The sequence below is a fragment of the Oncorhynchus nerka genome, linkage group LG28, assembly GCF_034236695.1.
Source record: "Oncorhynchus nerka isolate Pitt River linkage group LG28, Oner_Uvic_2.0, whole genome shotgun sequence".
In the NCBI taxonomy this organism is placed as follows: Eukaryota; Metazoa; Chordata; class Actinopteri; order Salmoniformes; family Salmonidae; genus Oncorhynchus; species Oncorhynchus nerka.
This window is the reverse complement of record NC_088423.1, coordinates 13,426,099-13,450,703: the sequence shown is the minus strand read 5'-3', so window position 1 is coordinate 13,450,703 and position 24,605 is coordinate 13,426,099. Positions and strand designations below refer to the sequence as shown.

The window sequence follows — 24,605 nt, the reverse complement described above, 5'->3', positions numbered from 1 at the left end:
GGCTAGACATTAAAGGAGGGTCTGTGACAAAACCACAAAACAAGAACCCTAGAGACGAATAGTCTGTCACTGTCATCAAGACAACTGGAAAAAAGGAGAGGAGAGATAGGGAAGGAGGGTGAAACAGAGATTGAATGTTGTTTCAAAGAGGACCTGAGCTGTCTGTGTGTAATGTCAGTTCCGTGGTCTGCTTTGTGAGGGTGTTTCAATACTGAGTCAATCACTGGGAAGGTGTGTCTGCATCCCAAATGGCACCCTATTCCCTATATAGTGTACTACTTTTGACCATACACTACATTGGGAAAGGGGTGCTATTTGGGATTTAGACACGGGTTCTTTCAGCAGAGTTATTGAGTTTCTACAGGATAGGGATGATGGAGTAATAACAGGGGGTGAGATGGAGACAGACAGAGCAGAGACTCATTATTCGCCTCCCAAGTGGCGCAGCGGTCTAAGGCACAGCATTGCAGTGTTGAGGTGTCACTACAGCCTGGGGTTTGAACCCAGACTGTGTCACAACCTAGCATGAGTCCCATAGGGCGGCGCACAATTAGCCCAGTGTTGTCCGAGTTAAGGGAGGGTTTGCCTGGGGGGCTTTACTTGGCTCATCGTGCTCAAGCGACTCCTTGTGGCGGGCCAGGCGCCTGCAAGCTGACTTTAGTTGTCAGTTGAACGGTGTTTCCTCCGACACATTGGTGCAGCTGGCTTCCGGATTAAGCGAGCGGGTGTTAAGAAGCGCGGCATGACTTGGCCTTCCCCTCTACCGAGCCCGTTGGGGAGTGGCAGTGATGAGACAAGATCACAATTGGATACCACGAAATTGGGGAGAAAAAGGGGGTAAAAAAAATATGTATGGATATATTCAAAAATAGAAATAAATCTCATTATTCAACATTATTCAATATAAGCCCGAACGTGACCTGAACAGATAAATTAAGCAAGACGCTTTTTTCTAAGCATGCAATTACAACCTTACTGAATGGTTTAACAGTCAGTCTCCTCCCCTATATCCTCTCATCAGTACCCTTAAGGAAAAATCACATGATTTCACAGGTGACATTTCCATGTTTTGCACTTGTAAATCATGTTAAACCATGTGTTTTCGAACACTTTTACATGTGATATTTCACATATGGATTTTCACATGTAATTACATAACCTTTCACATGTGGATTCAAATTTTTATATGAGATTTCACAGGTGATGCCATGCAAACAAAAACGTGTTGTTATGATACACACACAGTACTTTTTACATACAGTTGAAGTCAGAAGTTTACATACACTTAGGTTGGAGTCATTAATGTATTGTTTACAAACTATAGTTTTGTCAAGTCGGTTAGGACATCTACTTTGTGCATGACATACGTAATTTTTCCAGCAATTGTTTACAGACAGATTATTTCACTGTATCACAATTCTAGTGGGTCAGAAGTTTACATACATTAAGTTGACTGTGCCTTTAAACAGCTTGGAAAATTCCAGAAAATGATGCCATGGCTTTAGAAGCTTCTGATAGACTAATTGGCATCATTTGAGTTAATTGGAGGTGTACCTGTGGATGTATTTCAAGGCCTACCTTCTAACTCAGTGCCTCTTTGCTTGACATCATGGGAAAATCAAAAGATATCAGCCAAGACCTCAGAAAAAAATAGTAGACCTCCACAAGTCTGGTTCATCCTTGGGAGAAATTTCCATGCGCCTGAAGGTACCACGTTCATCTGAACAAACAATAGTACGCAAGTATAAACACCATGAGACCACTCAGCCGTCATACCACTCAGGAAAGAGACGCGTTCTGGCTCCTAGAGATGAACGTACTTTGGTGCGAAAAGTGCAAATCAATCCCAGAACAACAGCAAAGGACCTTATGAAGATGCTGGAGGAAACAGGTACAAAGGTATCTACAGTATATCCAAATTAAAACAAGTCCTATATCAACATAACCTGAAAGGCCGCTCAGCAAGGAAGAAGCCACTGCTCCAAAACCGCCATAAAAAAACTGACTATGGTTTGCAACTGCACATGGGGGACAAAGATCGTACTTTTTGGAGAAATGTCCAACTGTGAGAAGCTTGTGGAAGGCTAGCCGAAACGTTTGACCCAAGTTAAACAATTTAAAGGCAATGCTACCAAATACTAATTGAGTGTATGTAAACTTCTGACCCACTGGGAATGTGATGAAAGAAATAAAAGCTGAAAGAAATCATTCTCTCTACTATTATTTTGACATTTCACATTCTCAAAATAAAGTGGTGCTCCTAACTGACCTAAAACAGGGAATTTTTACTAGGATTAAATGTCAGGAATTGTGAAAAACTGAGTTTAACTGTATTTGGCTAAAGTGTATGGAAACTTTTGACTTCAACTGTACATATTTGACACACTTTGTTGTCTATGTTTATTTATACAGTAATTATTATTCAACATGTTCTTACCTGGGATTTGAACACACAACCTCTTGGTCCACAGCATTCCGACCATCCTGCTACGCCACAATGTCTGTGTCAGTAATGCCTTTCACCTGTATTCCTACACTTTAAACTTCAAAGTAAATCTCAGCGTTGTTGAAAATACTCTCAAGAAAAACTATTATATTTATCATAGTGATTCAGGAGTATCATTAAACCAGAATAATACTAACATTGCTGAGATAAGTCAATTATATCCATGTTGAGAGAATAGTCAGATTAACTGATAGCAGTCAGATGGCACTCTGTTGCTAAGTGCAATGTTTAGGGGCATGTTACAGACTGATGGTGTAGCGCAAAGATCAGCAACTCCAGAGGTTGTGACCTCAAATCCCAGGTTGGGTCATAGTTTAGCAGAACAGTGATAACACATAGAATTGCACCTTTGTGTGTTCCAAAACCATGTTTTTACATCTGAAATGTCATGTGAAGTGTTCCAAAAACACATGTTTTCACATGATTATTTCACATAAGAATGCTTCCAAAAACACGTTTTCACATGTGAATTGTCACATTAGAGCTCGATTCGTAGCAAAACATAAAATTGTGTTTTTTACATTGGGTAAAAGTAAAGACTCAAAGCTAGAAAATTGAATATCATATATTACAGTTGAGGGACAATGGGAAAGTAATTCTGCTATGAAAGTTGATAAACTTGGCCCTTGATTTTGGTACACCTGCTGGAGAGCTTCTTTGTCTACACCCATTCAGCATTGTTCACACCCTCTTACGCTTTAGCCCCACCCATCTCTTTAAATATTCACTTGTGAGGCCATGTACTAAACAACCAAGGATTTCAAGACTATAGGCTCGTTTATACTACGGGTGTGTTCCTAAATTCAATCTGGAGTGCCAGAGTGTGCTCTGGGTGTTCGTAAACTCAGAGCCGTTCAGAGCATACATTGGACGCTCTGGCCGAAGAGTAGGGTTGATGGCCGAAGAGTAGGGTTGATCCGAGCGTTCTGACCTAACAACAGCAGTCAAGCACCCAAGCTAACTGGCTAATGTTGGCTAGCTTGTTAGCTACTTCCAGACACAAATGAGGGAACAGTTCACTCTGACCATTTTACTCACCCTAGCAGAGCTGATTAGGCTGTTTTTATGTTATCCAGAGCGTTGGTGACTGTAACTGTGCTGCTGGCAATAATTTAATTACGCTATTTTGCCAACATTTACTGACTCCAGCCATATTAAACAGGTGTTGAGCATTCACATAAATTTGTCAGTTATTCTGCGCTCTGGCACACTCCGATGCTCCGTGCTCTGAAATTGGAGTAGATAGCCAGAGCGCATTTACCAGCTACACTACCGGTCAAATGTTTTAGAACACCTACTCATTCAAGGGGTTTTCTTTATTTGTATTACTTTCTACAGGGTAGAATAATAGTGAAGACATCAAAACTATGAAATAATACATATGGAATCATGTAGTAACCAAAGAAGTGTTAAACAAATCTAAATATATTTTATAATTGAGATTCTTCAAATAGCCACCCTTTTCCTTGATGACAGCTTTGCACACTCTTCACATTCTCTCAACCAGCTTCATGAGGTAGTCACCTAGAATGCATTTCAATTAACAGGTGTGCCTTGTTAACTTCTTGCCTCGAGCCATCCCGGATCCGGTATCGTGACTACAGCCTCAAGCTCATTACCATAACGCAACGTTAACTATTCATGAAAATCGCAAATGAAATGAAATGAATCTATTTGCTCTCAAGCTTAGCCTTTTGTTAACAACACTGTCATCTCAGATTTTCAAAATATTCTTCTCAACACCCACCACAAGCATTTGTGTAACAGTATTGATAGCTAACGTAGCATTTAGCGTAGCATTTAGCGTTAGCATTCAGCAGGCAACATTTTCACAAAAACCAGAAAAGCATTCAAATAAAATCATTTACCTTTGAAGAACTTCGGATGTATTCAATGAGGAGACTCTCAGATAGCAAATGTTCAGTTTTTCCTGAAAGATGATTTGTTTAGGACAAATCGCTCCGTTTTCTGCGTCACGTTTAGCTACGGAAAAAAACCTGTATCCAGGATTGTGTAAATCTATCCGCAAGCTCATTAGCATAACACAACGTTAACTATTCATGAAAATCGCAAATGAAATGAATCTATTTGCTCTCAAGCTTAGCCTTTTGTTAACAACACTGTCATCTCAGATTTTCAAAATATGCTTTTGAACCATAGCTAAACAAGCATTTGTGTAACAGTATTAGTATTAGTATTAGCCTAGCATAGGATTATGCCTCTATTTCAGCATGCAACATTTTCCACAAAAACCAGAAAAGAATTCAAATAAAATAATTTACCTTTGAAGAACTTCAGATGTTTTCAATGAGGAGACTCTGTTAGATAGCAAATGTTCCGTTTTTACAACAAATATTATTTGTGTCGACTAATCGCTCCGTTTTGTTCATCACGTTTGGTTAAGGAAAAAAAAAAAATAAATAAGTCATTAAAACGCAAACTTTTTTCCAAATTAACTCCATAATATCGACAGAAACATGGCAAACCGATGTTTAGAATCAATCCTCAAGGTGTTTTTCACATATCCATCGTGGCAGTTTACTTTCTCTTCTGAAGAAATGGAACGCGCATGGACCTACAGATTACGCAATAATTTCGACACAGGACACCGGGCGGGACACCAGGTAAATGTAGTCTCTTATGGTCAATCTTCCAATGATATGCCTACAAACACGTCACAATGCTGCAGACAATGGGGGGAAACGACAGAAAGCGCAGGCTCATTCCTGGCGCATTCACAGCCATATAAGGAGACATTGGAACACAGCGCCTTCAGAATCTGGGGCATTTCCTGTATGAAACTTCATCTTGGTTTCGCTTGTAGCATTAGTTCTGGGGCACTCACAGATAATATCTTTGCAGTTTTGGAAACGTCAGAGTTGTGTCTTTCCAAGGCTGTCAATTCCATGCATCGTCGAGCATCTTTTCGTGACAAAATATCTTGTTTAAAACGGGAACATTTTTTATCCAAAAATTAAAAGAGCGCCCCCTATCTCGAAGAGGTTAAAAGTTTGTTTATGGAATTTATTTACTTTTTAATGTGTTTGAGCCTATCAGTTGTGTTGTGACAAGGTAGGGGGGTAAACATAAGATATGGTAAAAGACCAGGTCCATATAGAACAGCTCAAATAAGCAAAGAGAAATGACAGTTCATCATTACTTTAAGACATGGAGGTCAGTCAGTCTGGAAAATTTCAAGAACCTCGAATGTTTCCTCAAGTCCTGTCACAAAAACCATGATGAAACTGGCTCTCATGAGGACCACCACAGGAATGGAAGACAGAGTTACCGCTGCTGCAGAGGATAAGTTCATTAGAGTTACCAGCCTCAGAAATTGCAGCCCAAATAAATGCTTCACATAGTTAAAGTAATAGACACATCTCAACATCAACTGTTCACAGGAGAATGTGTGGTCGAATTGCTGCAAAGAAACCACTATTAAAGGTCACCAATTAGAAGAAGAGACTTGCTTGGGCCAAGAAACACAGGCAATGGACATTAAACCAGTGGAAATTTGAGATTTTTGGTTATAACCGCCGTGTCTTTGCTGGTGACACTGTCTGTGATTTATTTAGAATTCAAGGCACATTTAACCAGTATGGCTAACACAGCATTATATAGCGCTACACCACCCCATCTGGTTTGGGCTTAGTGGAACTATCATTTGTTTTTCAACAGAACAATGACCCAACACACCTCCAGGCTGTGTAAGGGCTATTTTACCCAGAAGGAGGGTGATTGAGTGCTGCATCAGATGACCTCCACAATCCCCCGACCTCAACCAAATTTAGATGGCTTGGGATGAGTCGGACCGCAGAGTGAAGGAAAAGCAGCCAACAAGTGCTCAGCATATGTGGGAAGTCCTTCAAGACTGTTGGAAAAGCATTCCAGGTGAAGCTGGTTGAGACACTGCCAAGAGTGTGCAAAGCTGTCATCAAGGTGGCTATTTGAACAATCTCAAATTTAAAATATATTTTGATTTGGTTTAACACTTTTTTGATTACTACATGATTCCATATCTGTAATTTAATAGTTTTGATGTCTTCACTATTATTTTACCATGTAGAAAATAGCAAAAATAAAGAAAAGCCATTGAATGAGTAGGTGCTCTAAAACTAGTGAACGGTAGTGTAGGTCTATTGACAGTTGTCGCAGTGACATCACTGTTGCCGTCTGCTACCGACCCCCCTCAGCTCCCAGCTGTGCCCTGGACACCATTTGTGAATTGATCGCCCTCCATCTAGCTTCAGAGTTTGTTCTGTGATGTGACCTAAACTGGGATATGCTTAACACCCCGGCAGTCCTACAATCTAAGCTAGATGCCCTCAATCTCACACAAATCATCAAGGAACCCACCAGGTACAACCCTAAATCCGTAAACATGGGCACCCTCATAGACATTATCCTGACCAACTTGCCCTCCAAATACACCTCCGCTGTCTTCAATCAGGATCTCAGAGATCACTGCCTCATTGCCTGTATCCGCTACGGGTCTGCGGTCAAACGACCACCCCTCATCACTGTCAAACGCTCCCTAAAACACTTCTGCGAGCAGGCCTTTCTAATTGACCTGGCCCGGGTATCCTGGAAGGATATTGACCTCATCCTGTCAGTTGTGAATGCCTGGTCATTCTTTAAAAGTAACTTCCTCACCATCTTAGATAAGGATGCCCCGTTCAAAAAATGCAGAACTAAGAACAGATATAGCCCTTGGTTCACTCCAGACCTGCCTGCCCTTGACCAGCACAAAAACATCCTGTGGCGGACTGCAATAGCATCGAATAGTCCCCGCGATATGCAACTGTTCAGGGAAGTCAGGAACCAATACACGTAGTCAGTCAGGAAAGCAAAGGCTAGCTTTTTCAAACAGAAATTTACATCCTGTAGCTCTAACTCCAAAAAGTTCTGGGACTCTGTAAAGTCCATGGAGAACAAGAGCACCTCCTCCCAGCTGCCCACTGCACTGAGGCTAGGTAACACGGTCACCACCGATAAATCCATGATAATCGAAAACTTCAACAAGCATTTCTCAACGGCTGGCCATGCCTTCCTCCTGGCTACTCCAACCTCGGCCAACAGCTCCGTGTCAAATCGGAGGGGATGTTGTCCGGTCCTCTGGCAGGCTCTATGGGGGTACCACAGGGTTCAATTCTCGGGCCGACTCTTTTCTCAGTATATATCAATGATGTTGCTCTTGCTGCGGGCGATTCCCTGATCCACCTCTACGCAGACGACACCATTATGTATACTTCTGGCCCTTTCTTGGACACTGTGCTATCTAACCTCCAAACGATCTTCAATGCCATACAACATTCCTTCCGTAGCCTCCAACTGCTCTTAAATGCTAGTAAAACCAAATGCATGCTTTACAACCGTTCGCTGCCCGCACCCGCCCGCCCGACTAGCATCACCACCCTTAATGAGGCAAAACCGACAGCACCCAGAACAACAAAATATGGGTTGAAATAACCCGTCGCAAACCAGTCTAATAATGAACATACACTTTACAACAAACAATTCCACACACAGACATGGGGGGAACAGAACCAGGTGTGTGGGAAAACAAGACAAAACAAATGGAAATTGAAAGGTGGATCGGCGATAGCTGGAAGACCAGTGACATCGACTGCCGAATGCCGCCCGAACAAGGAGAGGAACCGACTTCGGCGGAAGTCGTGACACATACAGTATATCCACACACTTAAAATAATATGAGTATGTATACGATACAGTGTTGTTCCCTGGTGTACAAAAGGTCAAAGGTACACATAAGGTACCTTCAGAGGTACACATAGGAACTCACATGGTACTGTTAGGTACCTTTTCAGGGTACATTTGCGGATAATCTAGTATAATGGTACATTTTTCTTCCCAATATATTATATTAAATATAAAGGTGCTGTGGGAATTTACCAGTTGGGCGCATTCACGTTCTTTGAAATTGTTGGGAAATGGCAATCGGCTAATGTCCAACCAGCTGCGCAAACCATAACCTTAAAGTACAGCTATCATGCTTGTAAACAAATTATATTGTTCAAAAATCATATTAATAGATAGCTTTTTATAAATAATATTTTGTTACATTTAACTACCGAAAATGCTGTTATTGAGACCATTTGCTTAGTAGGTGACGTCAGAGGTCAGCATGTGGGAGAAGTCGGGGTTCAGGGATGATAGACTCTTTTCCCACTAGTAACTACCAGTTGGAGAGCTGTTCAAGTGGATTTTTCTCAGTCTTATTTGGTAAATTCCCACTTGGTTACACTCATTACTGAACTTTGAAATGTGCTGGTGGGGGCTCATTAGGATATTTGGGAGCATCTGTTCTATTTTTGCCAAGCGTCAGTCGAGCTGCACTATTAAGATGTTGCTGTGCATTTTCGAGTATCTTAATGGCAGCTTGTTCACAGGAAGGTAATGTTTACATTTCAATAACTTATTGTTAACCACAGTAGTTTCAAGTGGGTTTTTGTCAAATTCACAGCAACTTACTGTAGCTGATCCATCATGATAGTCTGGTAGGAAAGTAAGTATTTCAATTACATGGTGACTGCTATAAAGGAAAAATCCTATTAAAATATATTTGTCACGTGCTGAATACAACAGTGGAATGCTTACATACAAGCCCTTAACCAACAATGGAGTTTTAAGAAAATACCTAAAAAAAAAGTAAGAGATAAAAGTAAAAAAGTATTATTGGGTTTGCAGTAAAATAACAATAGCGAGGCTATATACAGTGGGGAGAACAAGTATTTGATACACTGCCGATTTTGCAGGTTTTCCTACTTACAAAGAATGTAGAGGTCTGTAATTTTTATCATAGGTACACTTCAACTGTGAGAGACGGAATCTAAAACAAAAATCCAGAAAATCACATTGTACAATTTTTAAGGCCTTCCTGTGATGCCACCTGGTATAGAGGTACAGGATGGCAGGAAGCTTGGCCCTGGTGATGTACTCGGACATACACACTACCCTCTGTAATGCCTTGTGGTCGGAGGCCCAGCAGTTGCCATACCAGGCAGTGAGGCAACCCGTCAGGATGGTCTCAATGGTGCAGCTGTAGAACCTTTTGAGGATCTGAGAACAAATGCCAAATCTTTTCAGTCTCCTGAGGGGGAATAGGTTAGTTTGTTGGTGATGTGGACGCCAAGGAACTTGAAGCTGTCAACCTGCTCCTCTACAGCCCTGTCGATGAGAATGGGGGTGTGCTCGGTCCTCCTTTCCCTATAGTCCAAAATCAACTCCTTTGTCTTGATCACCTTGAGGGAGAGGTTGTTGTCCTTGCACCACACGGTCAGGTCTCTGACCTCCTTCCTATAGGATGTCTCATCATTGTCGGTGATCAGGCCTACCACTGTTGTGTCATCAGCAAACTTAATGATGGTGTTGGGAACATGCCTGGCCGTGCAGTCATGAGTGAACAGGGAGTACAGGAGCAGACTGAGCACACACCCCAGAGGGGCCCCCGTGTTGAGGATCAGCATGGCGGATGTGTTGCTACCTACCCTTACCACCTGGTGGTGGCCAGTAAGGCAGTCCAGGATCCAATTGCAGAGGGAGGTGTACTCCTCAATGCCATCGGAAGAATCCCGGAACATGTTCCAGTCTGTGATAGCAAAACAGTCCTGTAGCTTAGCATCTGCTTAATCTGACCACTGTTTTATTGACCGAGTCACTGGTGCTTCCTGCTTTAATTTTTGCTTATAAGCATGAATCAGGTAGGATAGAACTATGGTCAGATTTGCCAAATGGAGGCCGAGAGAGTTTGTTCGCATCTCTATGTGTGGAGAAAAGGTGGTCTGGAGTTTTTTTCCCCTCTGGTTTCACATTTAACATGCTGATAGAAATTAGGTCAAATGTATTTAAGTTTGCCTGCATTAAAGTCCCCGTCTGCTAGGAGCACCACCTCTGGATGAGTGTTTTCCTGTTTGCTTATTGCGGTATGCAGCTCATTGAGTCCTGTCTTAGTGCCAGCATCAGTCTGTAATGGTATGTAGACAGCTACAAAAAATACAGATGAAAACTCGCTAAGTAGATGGTGTGGTCTACAGCTTATCATGAGATACTCTACCTCAGGCGAGCAAAACCTCGAGACTTCCTTAGATATTGTGCACCAGTTGTTGTTTACAAATATACATAGGCCGCCACCCCGTGTCTTACCAGAGGCTGCTGTTCTTTCCTGCTGATAGTGTATAACCTGCCAACTGTATGTTATTAATGTTGTTTTTCAGCCATGACTCGGTGAAACATAAGATATTACAGTTTTAATGTCCCATTGGTAGGATATACATGCTCTTAGTGCATCCCATTTATTTTCCAGCGATTGAACATTGGCTAACAGGTACGGATGGCAAAGGCAGATTAGCCACTCGTTGCCTGATCCTCGCAAGGCTCCTCAATCTCCTTCTGCGAAATCTCAGTTTCTTTCTCCTGCGAATGACAGGGATGAGGGCCTGTTCGGGTGTTTGGAGTATATCCTTCCCGTCCGACTCATTAAAGAAAAATGATTTGTCCAATTCGAGGTGAGTAATCGCTGTTCTGATGTCCAGATGCTCTTTTCAGTGATAAGAGACGGTAGCAGCAACATTATGTACAAAATAAGTTACAAACAATGCGAAAAAACAAACAAAATAACACAGTTGGTTAAGAGCCAATAAAACGGCAGCCATCCTCTCCAGCGCCATCATCATTGTGTGGTTGTGTACAATCTTACATTTATGAGCAGAGCAGATTAACTGGGATGACATTCCCACTTATCGGAGACCAAAAAGAGCTAGCTGAAAGCCATGCTTCAAATTAGCCACACCTGCAATCTTCTAATAGGCTGCCGCTTTTACAGTATGCTGCCAATCAGCTATTGATGTGCATGTTGTCAACAGAAGAGTCAGTGAAGGCACATTAGGTTACTGGCAAGATTTCTAGTGGCAGCAAGTGTCCTGTAGGTTACATACAACATTTTGTTTGTAGGTTTGTGTAACTTTTACAATTACTTACTGACAAGTAGTTTCCAGTTAAGCAATTACAAAATCACAGCAACTTTTGGCTACAAGTTGACATTAAGTTACTGTAAAACACACAGTAAGCTCTTCCCAGTGCAGCTCATTACTGACACATTCTCTTTAATTTTTTGCAGAACACACAGTGTCAAATGAGGTGCTCTACTTGCATTGGCATAACCATCAAACACAAACTGCTACAACACTTCCACTGAGGGTTGGCACAAATACACATCTATTTGACCATGCCCCCAAATATGCTAATGAGCCAATATGTTACCCCCACCTATCAACGTGCAGTGCTGATTGTACCTTATATTCAAAATATTGGGTAGAAAAATTGCCCTTTATACTTACAAGGTACCAAACTGTACCATGTGAGTTCATATGTGTAGCCTACCTGTGAAGAATACTTTTGACCTTTGTATACCCCAGGGAACAACACTGTAGTGAAACATAACCATACACTTATTTTTTCAAGATTTTCCAAGCATTTAGTTTGAACATGGTGGGACTGCAGAAACTTGGATGCACTTCCCACCAAGAGGTTGTAAGTTCAAATCCTCAAAGATTTGTGTCCTTGAGCAGTGCTAGTTTTACATTGGTGGTGATTAATTTGACGATTATTTACTTGATTCTGGGCAGCTTATTACAAAGTGCAGAAATGCATTCTTGCCAATAGGTCTGTGGCCATGTACCTTTCATGCTCACAGATCTGGTGCTATTGCTGCACTATAGCAGAACATTTCATGTTGCTAGCAACATAAAGGTTATGAGTCCCAACTGTGGTCACAGTACAATATTTTATATTTACTTGATTTTTACTGCAACTTTAGGCAAAGTGCAGAAATGTATTCCTGCCCATCTTTATTATGTCCACAGGAACTTCAAGAAGTTGTTAGTTCAAATCCCAAGTGAGGTTGAGTCTCAAGTAATCAGCATACAGCAGCATAATGTCCATTATCACCCTTATTTATCTGTAAAAATACAGTAACTGGTTGTAAATGTATGGTATTTTTTACCACAACTAGACGAAACCTACAGGGGACCATGACTATTTAAATGTAATTAATGTCAATTACGCCTTTCAAAGTAAAATATTCTAAATTAATATAGCTCAGTTTGGATGTTGCCTGTAATCCATGGCTTCTGGTTGGGGTATGTACAGCACATACGGTCACAGTGGGGATGACGTCATTGATCCACTTATTGATGACGCCAGTGACTGATGTGGTGTACTCTTCAATGCCATCAGAAGAATCGCGGAACATATTCCAGTCTGTGCTAGCAAAACAGTCCTGTAGCTTAGCATCTGCTTCATCTGACCAATTGTTTATTGACCGAATCACTAGTGCTTGTTGCTTTAGTTTTTGCGTGTAAGAAGGAATCAGGAAGATAGAATTATGGTCAGATTAGCCAAATCGAGGGCGAGGGAGAGCTTTGTATGCGAAGTAAAGCTGGTCTAGAGGTTTTATCTCTCTGGTTGCACATTTTACATGCTGGTAGAAATTGGGTAAAATGTATTTAAGTTTCCCTGCATTAATGTCCACTAGGAGTGTGCAGTCTTAGTGCCAGCATCGGTTTTTTGGTGGTAAATAGACAGCTACGAAGATCTCCATCATGAGATGCTCTTCCTCAGGCGAGCAAAACCTTAAGACGTCCTTAGATTTCCTGCATGAGATCACATGTGCACATGTGAAATTCATGTGTTTTTTTCCATAGATGGTATCTGGAGACAATCTCATACGTATTGTCCCCACCCCACAGTAACCCATAACCCTTAATAACCTGTCCCCTCCCCCACCCCACAGTATCTAACACTTTTTGCACCCCTGTGCCCCCCTTTACTAACCTGTCTCCCTTCCTCCCTCCCCTCCACCCTCCCCTCCTCTTCCCCTCAGTATATAGAGACCATCTCGTCTCGGCAGAGTGACATGCAGAAGTTCATCGCTGATGGCTGCAGAGAGGCCCTCTTGGAGGAGAAGAGACGATTCTGCTTCCTGGTCGACAAACACTGCACGTTCTCTTACCATGTCAACACCTTCCACGAGAAGGTACTGCAGTACTGCACGGAAGGGTCCTTTAGTTAACCTTTAGTTAACCTTTAGTCCTTTAGTTAACCTTGTCTTAAAGGTAGACTCAGTGATATGGCATCATCATACACAGCGGGGACAATTCACATCATCAACAACCGAATTTAAATCCACTAGAATGGACACTATTGTTTGTCCCAGATTTGTGCCCTCTCTTGAGGCATCATACCCACCTTGGGGTTGATATGGCTGAGATGCTATGTGTTGTTCAGCACTGCAACCCCTGCTCCTCCTAACCTGGCCATATAACTCAATAGTTACCAGTGTTGGGATTAGTTACTTGGGAAAGTAATACATTACATATCACTTGTTATATTTAACACAAGTAACGTGTTACTTTACAATATTACTTTGTGTGGAAGGCGTTACGCCTTCTTTCATGAAAAACATCTCTAAATCTCGCTGTTTGTTTGAATGTTGAGGGAGCAAGTCAAGCAGCGTGTGCTTTACCAAAGATAGGCTATTTACTAACTCAGGTTTGATCACTAGTTTCTCCTTAAATCTGTGGCACTGCTTTCCTGTGCTAGACTTCAAGTGCTGCGCTATATATGGGCTGCTTGATTAGAGTAGGCTATAGAGTAGGCTTACATCGGTACAGCTTTCCTATCTTTTCATTCAAAATCTTTCTTTCTTGTGGTTATAAACCACAAGTACAGTTGTGGCCAAAAGTTTTGAGAATGAGACAAATATTAATTTTCACAAAGTCTGCTGCCTCAGTTTGTATGCTGTCAATTTGCATATACTCCAGAATGTTATGAAGAGTGATCAGATGAATTGCAATTAATTGCAAAGTCCCTCTTTGCCATGCAAATGAACTGAATCCCCAAAAACCATTTCCACTGCATTTCAGCCCTGCCACAAAAGGACCAGCTGACATCATATCAATGATTATCTCGTTAACAGAGGCGTGAGTGTTGACGAGGACAAGGATGGAGATCACTCTGTCATGCTGATTGAGTTTGAATAACAGACTGGAAGCTTTAAAAGGAGGGTGGTGCTTGGAATCATTGTTCTTCCTCTGTCAATGTCACGCCCTGACCTTAGAGTGCTTTTTATGTCTCTATTTTGGTTTGGTCAGGGTGTGATTTGGGTGGGCATTCTATGTTCATTTTTCTATGTTTTGTATTTCTTTGTTTTGGCCGGGTATGGTTCTCAATCAGGGACAGCTGTCTATCGTTGTCTCTAATTGGGAACCATACTTAGCAGGCCTTTTTCCCACCTGTCTTTCTGGATGGGTGGCAGGGTAGCCTAGGGGTTAGAGCGTTGGACTAGTAACCGGAAAGTTGCAAGTTCAAACCCCTGAGCCGACAAGGTGCAAATCTGTCGTTCTACCCCTGAACAGGCAGTTAACCCACTGTTCCTAGGCCGTTATTGAAAATAAGAATTTGTTCTTAACTGACTTGCCTGGTTAAATAAAGGTACAATTAAAATTTTAAAATGGTTGACTTTGTTTATGGCACATAGCCTTTAGCTTCACGGTTTGTTTTGTAGTGTTTATTGTTTTTTTTCGGCGTCATATAAATAAAGGAATATGTACGCTCACCACGCTGCACCTTGGTCTAGTTCTTTCAACGGCCGTGACAGAACTACCCACCACCAATGGACCAAGCAGCGTGGTAAGGAGGAGCAGCGTTTTTTAGACTCATGGACTTGGGAGGAAATCCTGGACGGTGATGGACCCTGGGCAAAGGCTGGGGAATATCGCCATCCAAAGGAGGAAATAAAGGCAGCGAAGGAGGAGCGAAGTCGATATGTGGAGGCAAGTCATCTAGGCAGGCACGAGAGGCAGCCCCCCAAAAATGTGGAGGGGGCACACGGGGAGATTGGCGGAGTCAGGCTATGGACCTGAGCCAACTCCCCATGCTTACCGTAAGGAGTGTGGTACTGGTCAGGCACCATGTTATGCGGTAAAGCGCACGGTGTCTCCAGTGCGCTCTCATGACCCAGTGCCCTATATGCCAGCTCTCCGCAAGTGCCACGCTAGAGTGGGCATCCAGCCAGGGCAGATTGTTTCAGCTCAGCGCGCTTGGCCTCCGGTGCACCGTTTCGGCCTAAGGTATCCTACGCCGGCTCTGCGCACTGTGTCTCCGGTGCGCTGTGACTGCTCAGTGTGTCCTATGTCTACGCTCCGCTCGTGCCGGGCTAAAGTGGGCATTCAGCCAAGAGGAGAGGTGCAAGTGTCAAGCACCAGATCTCCAGTGCTCCCCCACAGCCCGGTTCGACCTGTGCCTCCTCCAAGGACCAGGCCTCAAATAGGTCTCCCCAGCCTGGTTCATCCTGTGCCTCCTCCATGGACCAGGCCTCCAGTGACGGTCCCAAGTCCGGAGCCTCCAGCGACGGTCCCCAGTCCGGAGCCTCCAGCGACGGTCCCCAGTCCGGAGCCTCCAGCGACGGTCTCCAGTCCGGAGCCTCCAGCGACGTCATTCAGCCCGGAGCCTCCAGCGACTTCCTGATTGAGCCTCCTCAACGAGGGTGCCCAGTCCGGGGCCCGCAACGAGGGTCCCCAGTCCAGGGCCCGCAGCGAGGGTGACCAGTTCGGGGCCCGCAGCGAGGGTGCCCAGGCCGGGGCCCGCAGCGAGAGTCCTTAGTCCGGGGCCCGCAGAGAGGTTTCCCTGTCCGGGGTCGGCGGCGAGGGTCCCCACACCAGAGGCGTCACCAAAGCGGGGTGAGCCAGCGGTGGAGCAGGGTCTACGTCCCGCACCAGAGCCTCCACCGAGGAGAGATGCCCACCCAGACCCTCCCCTATAGGTTCAGGTTTTGCAGTACTGTCACACCCTGACCTTAGAGAGCTTTTTATGTCTCTATGTGTGATTTGGGTGGGCATTATATGTTCATTTTTCTATGTTTTGTATTTCTTTGTTTTGGCCGAGTATGGTTCTCAATCAGGGACAGCTGTCTATTGTTGTCTCTGATTGGGGACCATAGTTAGGCAGCCCTTTTTCCCACCTGTCTTTGTGGATGGTTGACTTTGTTTATGGCACATTTTGTAGTGTTTATTTTTTTGTTCGGCGTCTTTTCATTCTAATAAAGGAATATGTACGCTCACCACGCTGCACCTTGGTGCAGTTCTTTCGAAGGCCGTGACAGTCAATCATAGTTAACTGCAAGGGAACACGTGCCGTCATCATTGCTTAACAGAAAAAGGGCTTCACAGGCAAAGATATTGCTGCCAGTAAGATTGCACCTACATCAACCATTTATCGAATCTTCAAGAACTTCAAAGTTAGCGGTTCAATTGTTGTGAAGAAGGCTTCAGGGTGCCCAAGAAAGTCCAGCAAGCACCAGGACCGTCTCCTAAAGTTGATTCAGCTGCAGGATCGGGGCACCATCAATACAGAGCTTGCTCAGGAATGGCAGCAGGCAGGTGTGAGTGCATCTGCACGCACAGTGAGACATTTGGAGGATGGCCTGGTGTCAAGAAGGGCAGCAAAGAAGTCACTTCTCTCCAGGAAAAACATCAGTGACAGACTGATATTCTACAAAAGGTACAGGGATTGGACTGCTGAAGACCGGGCTAAAGTCATTTTCTCTGATGAATCCCCTTGTCACGTTCGTCGTAAGGATCAGACCAAGGCGCAGTGTGAGTAGAGTTCCACATAATTTTAATAAATCGAAACTCACTGAACAAAACAACAAACAGCCAAACGAAACGTGACGCTACTGATGTCCACTAAGGCAACTACCCTGTATACACAGACAAGATCCCACAACACAAATGAGGAAAATGGCTACCTAAATATGATCCCCAATCAGAGACAACGATAAACAGCTGTCTCTGATTGGGAACCATATCATGCCAACATAGACATACAAAAACTCCTAGACATACAAAAACCCTAGACATACAAAAACTAGAGTACCCACCCTCGTCACACCCTGACCTAACCAAAATATAGAAAAACAGAGATATCTAAGGTCAGGGTGTGACACCCTTTTCCGATTGTTTGAGGCATCCGGAAAAAAGCTAGTCTGGAGAAGACAAGGTGAGCTCTACCATCAGTCCTGTGTCATGCCAACAGTAAAGCGTCCTGAGACCATTCATGTGTGGGGTTGCTTCTCAGCCAAGGGAGTGGGCTCACTCACAATTTTGCCTAAGATTACAGCCATGAATAAAGAATGGTACCAACACATCCCCCGAGAGCAACTTCTCCCAGCTATCCAGGAACAGTTTGGTGACAAACAAGGCCTTTTCCAGCATGGTGGAGCACCTTGCCATAAGGCAAAAGTGGCTCGGGGAACATAACATCAATATTTTGTGTCCATGGCCAGGAAACTCCCCAGACCTTAATCTCATTGAGAACTTGTGGTCAATCCTCAAGAGGCGGGTGGACAAACAAAAACCTACAAATTCTGACAAACTCCAAGCATTGATTATACAAGAATGGGCTGCCGTCAGTCAGGATGTGGCCTGGAAGTTAATTGACAGCATGCCAGGGAGGATTGCAGAGGTCTTGAAAAAGAAGGGTCAACACTGCAAATATTGACTCTTTGCATCAACTTCATGTAATTGTCAATTAAAGCCTTTGACACTTATGAAATGCTTGTAATTATACTTCAGTATTCCATAGTAACATCTGACAAAAATATCTAAAGCAGCAAACGTTGCGGAAATCAATATTTGTGTCATTCTCAAAACTTTTGGCCACGACTGTACACAGACCCATAGAGATCAAATCAAATTTTATTGGTCACATACACATGGTTAGCAGATGTTATTGCGAGTGTAGCGAAATCAGAGGTGCACCCTCTATACCTTTCTATGGACAGCAGGTGTCATGACATTTCCCCAAACAGCCTTTCTCCGCTTGCTCAACTACTAAATGAGGAAACAAGTGGATATCAGATCATGGAAACACATACCCAGTAGAGATATGATTCTGAAAGTAACGCACACATTGTTTGACAAAGTAACTGTAGTAATGTTACCCTGATTGAAAAAGTCAGATGTGACTTTACTCCATCCCCCAACACTGCTGGTTATGAATGCTTTATAAAGCTTTATTATTCCTTTATAACCTGTTTGTATCTATCTGCCCTGTAGGCCAAAGAGCTGCTGGCAGTGAAGCTGCCCAGCTGGCAGGATAAATGCAAAGATGCCACCAAGGTCCCCGACACAGTATTGACCATGCTAGAGGGGCTCCGCACCCCCATGTCTGGGACCCCAGAAGCCTCGCCTCTCGTCGAACGCTACAACAGGGTGAGTGGGATGTCAAACAGTGACATTATGGAAGTTATTACATTGTTGTTACAATACTATTACAAGAGAAGGACAACATATAATCATTCACCTCTTTGCTTGGTTTCAAGACTTGCCTCTTCTCATAAATGTAACCGACCTGGACAAGTCTTGTGTAGCAAATTTTTAAATGGTGTTTTTTTACATTGGATAAAAGTAGAGATTCCGAGCTAGAAAGGTGTATATCATACACCACAGTTGAGGAACAATGGGAAAGTAATTTTGCTTTGAAAGTTGATAAACTTTCGAGAAAATTGACCTTGTTTTGGTACAACTACAGAATCAAATCAAATTGATTTACATAGCCCTTCTAACATCAGCTGATATCTCAAAGTGCTGTACAGAAACCCAGCCTAAAACTCCAAACAGCAAGCAATGCAGGTGTAGAAGCACGGTGGTTAGGAAAAACTCCCAGCATGGTCAAATAATAATAATCACAGTAGTTGTCGGGAGTGCAACAAGTCAGCACCTCAAAAGTAAATGTCAATTGGCTTTTCATAGCCAATCATTGAGAGTACCTCTACCACTCCTGCTGTCTCTAGAGAGTTGAAAACAGCAGGTCTGGGACAGGTAGCATGTCCGGTGAACAGGTCAGGGTTCCATAGCCGCAGGCAGAACAGTTGAAACTGGAGCAGCAGACCGGTCAGGTGGACTGGGGACAGCAAGGAGTCATCATAGTCCTGAGGCATGGTCCTAGGGCTCAGGTCCTCCGAGAGAGAGAAAGAAAGAGAGAATTAGAGAGAACATACTTAAATTCACACAGGACACCGGATAAGACAGGAGAAGTACTCCAGATATACCAGACTGACCCTATCCCCCGACACATAAACTACAGCAGCATAAATACTGGAGGCTGAGACAGGAGGGGTCAGGAGACACTGTGGCCCCATCCGATGATACCCCCAGACAGGGCCAAACAGGCAGGATATAACCCAGAAGAGCTCTTCTTTGTCTACATCCATTCAGCATCGTTCACACCCTCTTAAGCCTTAGCCCCACCCACCTCTTTAATGGTTCACATGTGAGGCCATGTGCTAAACAGAGTGAGTACAGTAGTGTACTAAACAACCAACGATTTCAAGACTAAAGACTGATTTATACTACGTCTATCGACATGTCTGTAGACAGTTGTTGCAGTGACATAATGAACATTCTATTGTTATCCGACATCAAACTTGTTGTTCTCATTTTGAAAAAGTAGAAACACAAAAACTAAAGGCTGCACGATATCAGCAGCCTGGTGGTCCAAAATAGCATAACTGGTGTATTTTAACACCAATAAACCCACCCGTTTTTAAACATTTATTTAGTATATGTCAATCTAGCATACCAGGCAACTAAAAGCAACTTTCGAAACAATGTTTTGGTTCGTTTCTAACTTATCAGCTGGCTAGCTAACGTTAAGTTACCATATGGCTGACAACGTCTTAACTTTAGCTAATTTGTATTAATTATTACAGGAAAATAAAATCACAACAAGATCATTATTTACAAGTTAATGGCAAGCTAATTACAGAAAATAGCTTACAGTTGTGAGTGTGACAAAATAAAAGCAGGGCATTCTACCGGAGAATTTTCGAACTTGAACGCTGTCTCGTTGGCCTAACGTTATATTCTAATTTGACTTTGATGCCGGTCATGTTGCTCTTCACATTACCGTCGGGTAAATACACACTATATCAAATTGAATTAACATTTATTTGTCACATTGCACAGCATAGAGAAGGTGTAAATCGACACAGTGAAATGGTTACTTGCATAGTAGAGTCTTTTGTTTAAACATGTAGCTAGCTAAACTATGAACCATAATCCCAACTCATAACGTTACTACCCTGCAGGAATCTACAGGTAGCTAAAGCTAACCAACTAGGTTCAACATTTGCTAGCTAGGTAACAATAGGCTATAACTAGCAATGCAAATGGCTCTGAGATACAAACAATATTATTACTATTACTAGTGAGCCAACTAACAGTAAGCTTTAACTTGCAATGAAAACGACTTTCTGACAAAAACGTATAATTTCTGAAAATGTAGCTAGCTAGACTCTCTTACCCGTATACTTGGATAAATGCTTCTCCCTCTCTGTCACGGATGCCATGGTTGCCCATAGTTTGAAGATGTAATCCGTAGACAGGAGTTTTATACAGCCTTCTGTGTGTTCTCTTTTCGACTCCCTCCAGTTATTTGCAATCAAATGCCCAAATTTTCTCCATCTCCTTAGCTATCATACTCTGCTTCCACCAGGTATTCCACTGATTTCAAAACTTGGTCCTCCAGAAAGTGGAGAGAATTAGCAACACTTTTGCAGTTCTTGATATCTTTTTTAAAAACACATTAGAAAGGACTACCTACACATTCTGAGCAGCTCATGTTATAGACAGAAGCGTGCATGTTCAGCCCATCCATTATCTCAGCCAATCAAAAAAAATAATGTTTAGAATAAATGTTTATGTTCAAATGCCTCTTCTGGGAAGTAGTGACGCGCGACATACGCCTAGTTTCCTGAAACGAGTCACAAATGGTATTTGCTCTTCTAGATGCATTGCATGTACTGTGACTTTCATATTTGATGTTTTCTCTGTCCTCAGAACAACAGGGACTCGATGGTTCCTCCACCAGCCCCCCAGCTGAAGGCCCAGATCAGTCCACTGGCTAATATGTTCAACCAGGACGTCCCCCACGCCTCCTTCACATCCACATCTACATCAGACCACAACTCAGGTACTACTGCAGCCTCACACCTCAGGCTTCAGTCTTTGGATTGAAGTTTGAATATGTGTTACATTGTGTGTGTAGTTGTACTCTATATAACTAAATTTGAAAATATAATGTTTTGGTAGCTGTTCATTTATACAGAGATTCTGTTTAGCTTTACGAGTCCCATACCTCTTTACTCATGTAAGTATGCTGCCTTTCGTAATCTGATCTATACAAATTGATAAAAAAGATGACAGTATAGCATTTGGTGGCTGTCCTAATCTACATGTAATCTTGTTTGGAAATATTTTATCTTGTGCGCTGGGACATTATTGAGTCTGCTCGACAGAATATATACAGAAATCTTAAAAGAAGGTTCAGGATGGTATCTTTATTCCCTTCAATTTGTGCTGCATGTACCCTTTAATCCTGCTAAAGTATCGATTTTTACTTCGATTCCATGTCTTCTCTTATTGAATGTCTAAATTACACAGAAGATTCTGCTGCAAAACCAATTCCCCTCTTTAATGATGCAATAGTTCTTATCCGTGTGGCCATTTAGACCAGGGTTATAAATCATTAGCTATAAGCAATGGCTCGTTCCTCCGTGATATACTTATTCATGGATTATTTTGAACTCTGCTATTGTAAATATCAAATATTTCAGTGAGTACTTGCTGTCTTTCTACATTTTGATAATAAAACATATTGAACTTTGACCTTCCAGGCCAGAGCAGTATGGAGAACAGTGGAAGCCTGTCTCTATCCCGGTCAGTGTCGATAGGTTCTGGGCTGAACGTGGGCAGGAAGCCACGGGTCAGGACCATCTTCCCCCACACGGCCGGCAACAACGACACACTCCTGTCCTTTGATGATGGTGACATCATCATACTGCTCATCAAGGAGGAGAAGGACGGATGGCTATACGGAGAGCTGGAGAAGACCCGGCAGTAAGTCACTTCATGAAGCATTATTACACCTTTATAAATGCTTTCTAACCTGGAGAAGACATGGCAGTAAGTCACTATTTACTGGTTATTAAGGGTCTATGAGGATTTATGAAGTTTTATAACACATTTATAGAGGCTTATTGACTTGGCAGTGAGTCACTGTGTATTGAGAGTTTGTTCAACTTTATTACAACTTTACAAAGATTTATTACACCCTAATTAAGGCTTATTTCCCAGGAGAAGACCCGGACGCAGATCTAAGGTCTCTCAGTGCAGTTATGCAATCTGTCACAGTGCTAGAGGTTATAACACTATTACCCTAAGCTTGCTAGCTACCACAACTGCAGGCGATAGAAGGTAACTGAGCTCTTAGGGACACGTGGCTTTGCTCTCCATCATGTTGACTTTGAGTTTATTTTATTTTTACAGGGACAGTGCACATTAATCAACATTTCAGTAAAAGTGCCGGTTTTAGCCAGCCGGCTAATTTTCAACCGCAGTCTCTGGGCAGGTTATTAAAAATAATTACAATATAGACAATAGCAACATAGGACAAGCAATACATAGCATACAGACAGAGCAACATAGGACAAGCATGACATAGCATACAGACATAGCAACATAGAACAAAAAGCAGCAAGACAAAATTCATAAAAGCAACAGTGTTTCCACACCTCACAAGCTACAGACAACAGACAACATGGAAAGCGGCAACACACAGCTAGGGACCATGTTCACAAATCTGATTGACCTTTAGCCGGGTCTTCAAGCATTTTGTGAAAGTGTGATATGTGATGCAGTTGTGTGTGTCTAATGGCAGTGTATTCCAGACATGGGAAGCTCTCACAGAGAAAACGGATTTTCTAAAGGTGCTTTTCCTTAAGGGAACTATACAATCACCTCTCATGGCAGACCTTGTGGGTCTGCTGCCATATGTTTGGGTTTTCTGTTTAACAAAAATACTGAGTGGAGGGGGAGCCTGTCCATTTAGGATCTTGAATACAAGACATGCGTCAGTGTATTGCACAAGACTTTCCCAACTCAGGTGCTCATGCTTTCTGAGGATGTAACAGTGATGATGGCTATTGGGCTTCCTATCAAGCACTTTGAGAGCCTGTTTGTAGACAGACTGAATAGGTCTTAATGTTGTACAGCAAGCTTGGGCCCAACTAGTCAAGCAGTATGTTAAGTGGGGGAGTACCATAGATTTGAAGTACAGTTTTGCTACCTCTGTAGTCAAACAATTTTGTATAAATCTGAAATTAGCTAGGTTGAATTTGGTCGTTGAATTACTTTTTTCACATGCTTTTTAAAAGAGAGGTTGGAATCAAGTATGATGCCAAAGTACTTAAAATCAGATACCACCTGGAGCTTCTCCCCTGACACATAGACATCTGGCTCAGTAGCATCTGTTGCCCTCTTTGTGAAGAACATGCAAACAGTTTTTTTCACATTGAGATGCAAACACGAGTCACTGAGCCACTTTGTAACCTGGACCATTACAGTAGTGAGTTCTTGTGCAGCTTGTTGTTTGCTCTTTGCATGCACATATATCACTGTATCATCTGCATACATTTCAACTTCAGACCCAGTACAGACAGAAGGCAGATCATTAATGTACAGGCTGAACAGGAGGGGCCCCAGTATTGACCCTTGGGGCACGCCCACATCATAGCTAAGAGTGGGCAACAGCTCATTACTCACTCTGACACACTGAGTTCTGCCTTCAAGGTATGATTTCATCCATCTCAAGGCATAAGGGGAAAAGTTGAACTTGGACAATTTTGTGATGAGAATCTCATGGTTAACAGTATCAAAAGCCTTCCTTAGTTCCAGAAACACAGCCCCAACAACACTCCCTTTGTCCATCTTGGACTTCACATTTTCCAGAAGAAAGCAGCCTCACTTGGCTGGTTGTGTTTTTTGGGACATACAATGATGAATGTTGATGTGGAAACACAACAAGAAATTCAACATGTGAGAGGGTGGCGAGGGGTTGTTGAAAGGTAGTTTGGTCAAACTACACCTTTGAAAGACCATTGGCGATTGTGATGTCTGCTCATACACAGACGTTGTGGAGAGAAAAGGATGAATGCCAACCCGTCTTCTTGAAACGCCATCTT

At 42.7% G+C, this 24,605-nt stretch overlaps 1 protein-coding gene across 1 annotated transcript in view; it reads left to right on the top strand.

Annotated features, from left to right (window-relative positions):
- The window catches only part of LOC115112883 (brain-specific angiogenesis inhibitor 1-associated protein 2-like protein 1), a 65,157-nt gene that overhangs the window by 28,998 nt on the left and 11,554 nt on the right, over positions 1-24,605 (top strand). The window contains exons 7-10 of the mRNA XM_065012647.1: positions 13,407-13,559; positions 18,640-18,795; positions 21,424-21,556; positions 22,260-22,482. Coding sequence (XP_064868719.1) covers positions 13,407-13,559; positions 18,640-18,795; positions 21,424-21,556; positions 22,260-22,482 — 665 coding nt within the window. The remainder of the gene's footprint in view (positions 1-13,406; positions 13,560-18,639; positions 18,796-21,423; positions 21,557-22,259; positions 22,483-24,605) is intronic.